General features: G+C 36.7%; 1 protein-coding gene across 1 annotated transcript in view; it reads right to left on the reverse strand.

The window, feature by feature from the left end:
* Positions 1–6,993, reverse strand: part of LOC106880489 (synaptic vesicular amine transporter) — a 204,301-nt gene that overhangs the window by 71,539 nt on the left and 125,769 nt on the right. The window contains exons 4-5 of the mRNA XM_052972906.1: positions 6,224–6,635; positions 2,224–2,282 (exon numbers count right to left, since the gene is read on the reverse strand). Coding sequence (XP_052828866.1) covers positions 2,224–2,282; positions 6,224–6,635 — 471 coding nt within the window. The remainder of the gene's footprint in view (positions 1–2,223; positions 2,283–6,223; positions 6,636–6,993) is intronic.

Consider the following 6,993-nt stretch of genomic DNA (forward strand, 5'->3'; position numbering starts at 1 on the left):
TATACATATACACACACACATACACACACATATATTCAATAATCATTAACATTGCTATAACGACAGGAAGAAACAGTAATTATTCACCCTGGTCCCGATAACGTTGATGTAGTCTTTTTAGAAGCATTAAACACTGTGATGACGATGATGACGATGATGATGATGATGATGATGATGACGATCACCATCATCATCATCATCATCATCATCATCATCATCATCATCATCATCGTCATCATTCCTCTCTCTCCCATCACCCTCATCACTTTCACCACTTTCATCATCATCATCATCGTCATCATCGTCATCATTCCTCTCTCTCCCATCACCCTCATCACCCTCATCACTTTCATCATTGTCATCGTCGTCGTCGTCACTTCCGGTCAGTGAAGCATGCAATTCTCACTTGAAAATATATATTAACAAATATTTCAAATAACTGAGGTCACTGGGAAAGGCATGAAAGCCTCACCTCATTAATGCCATCGATAATTCATAGCCTTTTTTGACTATGTGATAGAAAAATATATTATTATTGATTTGTAGAAACACTGGTGCGTCGTACAAAATACCTTTCGCTATTTGCTTCAGTTCTTAACGCTATGAGTACAAATAGCGCCTTTTTCTTTTTCTTCTTCTTACCTTTTTCGGGGACGATAGAATAAATACAAGCCGAGCACTGGGATCGATGTGATCAACACCCCACTCCCACAAACATTTCACATCCTTTGCTTAGAGTAAAAACGGATTATTATTATCATTATTATTATTATTATTATTATTATTATTATTATTATTATTATTATTAGAATGGAAGCAGTTTCCAAGGGCGTTCGAAAATGTATTAAGAATATTGGAGCTGCTGTCAGGCTCGAGGTGATCCAGAAGACAGCATTGTTGGGTACATCTCGCATCCTAAGGAGAGTATTGTCTCATTGCTTCAATCATTTCTTCTTTACACCCCTTGACATACCAAACCATTCTATTCTCCTCTTCCCTGACACAACCTTCACAACACACCAATCCCCGTCCTCCTCCTTTCCTCTTTACATACAATCTTGACACATCACTCTTGGGGTGTAGTTCCTTGTTCATTGTCATTGATTTACGTGTTCTCCTGTCTATCGCTTGTAATTCACGCTTCTTCCAAGATACTATTCCTGCCCCATATCTCATCAAAGCAACCGCCTACGTGTTAATTACTCTACTCTTATAGCGGCCACTTAACTTCGATTGGAGCACAAGCCGATTTCTCCTCAAATACTCTTTTCTGTACATTTCTTTCATCTTGTGTTCATTCATCTTATCGCTTCCAACGATACCCAGGTACTTGTATCTTTCCTCTCCGACTTCCTTGCCACAAGTTGTTTACTATTTATGTAGATAGCGGGTTACTACCTGTAACCTTAGGTATCCACAAGTTTTCAGCAGTCTGAGCACTTAATAATCCTTGCTGTCCCTAAGAGACAAACTTCCTGTAAGATACAAACTGTTTGAAACGGGCATTCTATTCCAATATCCTTTAACCATTTGTCTATATATTTGCTTATTGTTCCCAACCAATTATTATAAGACCTAACAGTTCTTATACTCAAAATTCTTTCTATTTCGAATTTTAAGGGATTGCATGTTTTTTGTTTTTCGTCCTCTTTCTTTTCAATTATTATTATTTAGATGGTGGAGAATGGCTTTTTTTTTTATCAACTTTCATTAATTAGTCGTAATTGTGACTAACTGTCTCTTAATATGTGTGGGTACGCGTATGTATGTATGTATGTATGTATGTATGTATGTATGTATGTATGTATATGTATGTGCGTATATTATTTAGATGGTGGAGTAGAGCGCTGGTTCGGTGTCAATTCCATTTCTTTACATTTCGAGTTCGAATCACACCTTTCATCTCATCCGAAGTCGATAAACTATAATAGTAATCAACAGTTTTTTTAGATCGATATAATTGATTTTGCTTTATTTCACTGGCTCATTTAACGAGAGCAAATTTAATCCATAAGACTTAAACTTCCGGTTACAGCGTTCACATCCCGTTAGCAGCGCTTGGAGGTGACAACCGAAACAATTCTATTAGACTTAATTTGACCAGAAAGAGTCAAACAATAGAGTTGGTGGTTCTTAGATAATGAAATGGTTTCATGTCAGAATGCTCCATGTTTGATAGAAGCTGGGTACAAAATGAGATGAGAGAACATCAAAGATACTTACCTATCGTTGACACCATCATTACAACGAAACCAGTGAACATTGGTATACTATAACCAACCCTGCAACCATAAATATGTAAAATAGTTAAAACATTCAGGAGGTCAAGTAGGGAGGCAGCCATATTTATTACAGCCGACATACTGAAAGAGTTAATAACAGTTTTTTTGGAAGACAATAATTGGGTATATGTGTACGTGTGAAATTGTTGAATCTTGTTAAGGCCTACAGTAGCTGCTTCAAACCCTTAATATTAGCTACAGTAGCAGCATGGATGGACTGGATTGATCAGTAATCCTCATACAATGGATCAGCTCCAACATCGATGCGGGGAACTACCAAACTACACTAACCACGTGTGCCACTGTTGAACAACATCATAATTGATAAAATATCAAATATGATAAAAGTATCGGGAGTGAGTAGGAATCATACATCCGGTCCGTTGGAGTTTCGCTGGTAGCAGACATGAGCCTGAGAACTGGGTGGGATGTGATTATTTGATAAAAGGTTATTCTCTATCGTCTGCATTTCTAGAAGGACAGTAGAAAAGGGGAGTAGAAAAAGGGACTAGCATTTCGTTAGAATTGTATGAAGTGCAGTGTAACAGTCTGGACACTCTATTTGCGTACGCTCTTAAATTCTGGTGGTAGCCTTATTGGAAACGAGAAAGATGAACAACACGATCAGAACGCTATACTTGCTGTTACTTTGCACTTATCATTATTGATATTGTTGCCTAAACATTGTTGTTGTTGCTTTATTATGTCGTTGTTCTTCCTGCCGTGGTTGTTCTTCGTGTTCACAACACCAAAACCGTTTTTCAATCAACAACGTCCGACCCCCTACTTGGGCCCAACCAAATGGCACCACGTCACCAACAAATATATTTTGAAAATATTGTTTTCCTTATTACTTCAGATATTGCTTATTTATTTATTTCTTCTCAAATTACGTCCATAGTCAAACGTTTACATATCACGTGATCAACAACGACAATAAATAGAGTTTCTCAGATTCTTTTCTCATTGTGTCAGATGCCGAATCGTCTGTGTGTTTAGTTCATGCAGGCATACATAATGTCACAATATACATATATATATATGTATGCATATGTACGTATATGTGTGTGTGTATATGCATATGTGTGTGAGAGTATATATGCATATATATGTATAGATACATATACGCGTGTATATACATACAGTGTATATATATATATTAATATATATTTATATATATATGTATGGACATATATACATATATATACATGTATATATCGGTGTTTTTCGGGCGACTATAGTCCCCGTCAGTGTATATGTATACAATTATGTACTTTGAATACAGCACCAGAGCATTTTAGCTGCTATTTCTAGCATTGTAGGTGTTTCTAACAGCCTAGTCATATTTAGTGAAAAATTATAGTTTTTCTTTTTGGTAAAACATTGTAGACTGCTGTCTATATTAATTTTTAAGTGGAAAGACAGTTTAGGAGAGCGTTTCAAACAGATCCAACTACGTGACTTGCCATCACTCGAACGAGCAGTAAATTTGAAGCTGATGGGACAGTTCAAACTGTCTACAAGAAATGTTCTGAAAGATTGTGGACACTGATGAGTCCCACAAAGCAAGAAACGGTACATACATATTGCCAGACTTCAAACATATGGCGACGAGTCATGAGATAGCAATTTCAAAATCAAGTCTAAGTCGCATTTTGAATTGCTGTCCTTGGAGAAAATTACATTCCACGAATAGTCAATGAAGATAAAGGGTGGAGTTTTCGGAGGGATACTTGGCAGGACCACATTCTATTAAACAAGTTCTTTAACCTCGAAATACATACCTGAAGTACGACTACTGTAGAACATAAAAGCTACGTAGTTCTATGGTTTTTCTACTCAAATGTACCTGGCGAAATCTGTCTTAAGCTGTTATTTAGCCCCAGGTCAACTTTCATTGGGAAAGCGTATGAGCACGGCATTCCTTGACCACCCTATTATTTAAAGGTATCTAAGAACTACAATATCTGATGTGTTCTTTTCTTAATTTTATAGTCTGTGTGGTACGAGTTGATTGCGAAGGTAGAATGGCAGAATTTTCCTTGCCAGTTCGACTTAAAAGCATTTAGGTCGGTACCCTGCTTTTTCTGTTACCTCACTGTTCTCTTCGAAATCAAATAAAAAAAAAAGAACCGAGACCAAGTTGAATAGTATCATAAGAACGAATCAGTCATTCTATGTGGATAAAGTAAACATCGATTGTCCATTAAAACATTTGTCCTGTCTGGTGGTGATGGCGCGAGACGAACGCAAAAGCTGAAACCACTTCAAAATGAAAGCCACAAAACAAAAAATAAAATAAAACAAAAATGGGTTGAATTGCTAAGGTTTTTTTTTATCAACTGTCATTAAGTAGTCGTAATGGTGACTAACTGTATCTTAATATACGTGTATGTGTGTGTACGCGTATGTATGCGTGTGTATACACGTATACGTATGTGCGTATGTATATACGCATACGTATGTGTGTGTATATACGCATATGTATGTGTGTATGTCTGTGTGTACTTAGTGCGTTTTATCGAAAGAGGAAAAGAGAAGTGAAATACATTTAAAAACACTTCAATTCTGTGACGAACGATGGTGAAAAATCATTGAAACGAGAACAGGAACGAGAAAAACCGAGAATACGTGAGAAGAATCACTTCTAAATAAAAATTAAGATTTCATTTTATTTTCAATTAATATTTGTCATCCACATATATAGTATAAAAAGCTTTCTGCGTTCTACACTGACTAATAAAACCAGTTTTTAGTCAAATGAATGATAAGTAAGATAGCTTATGACCATTGACTTCCTATGAAATACATTGTCTCTTTTGCATCCATTTAAATCAATGGCTTTAGAAGATACATATATGTACTCAAATGGACAAGAAGTTAGAAAATAATAGACTAGAATTAACGATTGTAGATAAGGAAAAGCGAAGTTGCTTACTCATCGTCCCTTCATGCCCATATCATTTCAGGTTTGTAAAGAAGGAGGACGAAAAAATACAATCCCTTAAAATTTGAAATAGGAAGAATTTGGAGCATGGAAACAGTAAAGGCTGTGCCTATAATAATTGGTGCATTGCGAACAGTAAGCCAAGATCTAGAGAAATGACTGAAGGAGACTGAAATAGAATGCCCAGTAGAGTTCCTACAGAAAGTTTGGCTCTTAGCGACAGCAAGGATTATCAGGAAGGTTTTAAGCATTTGGAAGACTGCTGAAAACTTATGGATACCTAAGGTTACAGGTAGTAATCTGCTATCCACATAATTCCTACCAGGCATAAGACCGAACCTGAGCAAAACCATAATAATAATAATTATTATAATAATAATAATAATAATTCCTACAAAAGGCACAAGGCCTGAAATTTTGGGGGAGGGGACTAATCGATTATATCGACTCCAGTGTTTCACTATTACTTAATTTGTCGACCCCGAAAGGATGAAAGGCGAAGTCGGACCCGGCTCCATTTGAAATTAGAACGTAAAGGCAGACGAAATACCGCTAAGCATTTTGTCCGGCGAGCAAACGATTCAACCAGCTCGCCGCAATAATAATAATAATAATAATAATAATAATACAACTGAGGCAGTCGGGATGGAACAGGAAGGTATGCATCAGGGATTCTATTCCGTGACTCTCACCGTCTCTTCGCTAACAATAAATGATAAGAAAATGGTGAAGAACGCCACTTTCTTCAAACTTACAATCAGACAAGCATATTAGGAGTCACCCAAACCGTTCGGAATAGCAGACTATTCTCCCTCAAATCTCACCCTAATTCCTTGAAAGAAGGACGTGTTGGATAATAGAGTTTGTGATATACAAAAATGTTAATATTGTCATGGTTGGAGCGCTTTCAGATTTTAATTCTGTTTATATCGAGTAGAAACGAAATCAAGCAAAGCAACAATATTAATGAGTCGTCAGATGAAGGATTGCTTACCTGTTGGTGATTGGTCCAAGAAATGGGTTAGTGATTAACTGTACAACAGCTTTCGAAGCAAACATCAATCCTACCACCACAGTTGCGTGTCTTAGAAACTGGTGTCGAGTTTGTGGCACATACACTAGGTTAGATTCAGTCACATAACTTTGTGTGTAGCCTTGTGGAGCCACCGTAATATTCTCGCACATGTAGCTCTGTGGTGTCGGCGGAACATAGGTTTTGGCGAGTTTCTTGATATATTTTATGAAACCTTCCCGTTCCGTTTCATTGAGATCTCTATTTTTGGTCACATTGTAGCAAATGGTTTCGATGACCGCTGGCTCGGTTACGTTGACCAGTACTTGTCGAGTGTCATTAACAAGGATTTCCTTGTTTTGCGTTAAATAAAGGAAGTTCGGAATGATTGGAACTGAAACGAGAAGATACGAGAATATGTAAGACAAGCAAATGACTTGACGAGAATGGAAATAGATTTTCCTTAAATTTATAATTATAGGTCAAAACTAAGGTTGGTAAGCTGCACCGAACAACATAATTTCAATACCAGATCTTATCTTTCTTTATTTCGAAACAGCTGTAAGTTAGTGCGAATCACTTTTCACAGAGAATTCCTACAAAAGCTTTTTGCTTAGAAATACCATAACAACTGAGTGTCGAAAATGAAGTAAACCGTCGTGTTTTGTGCCGCCTCTGTCCTTCTGTGTGTCTATAAAAATGTAGATATATACAGACACATACATGATATATATATATATATATATATATAT

This window comes from Octopus bimaculoides, chromosome 14 (assembly GCF_001194135.2).
Source record: "Octopus bimaculoides isolate UCB-OBI-ISO-001 chromosome 14, ASM119413v2, whole genome shotgun sequence".
Classification (NCBI taxonomy): Eukaryota; Metazoa; Mollusca; class Cephalopoda; order Octopoda; family Octopodidae; genus Octopus; species Octopus bimaculoides.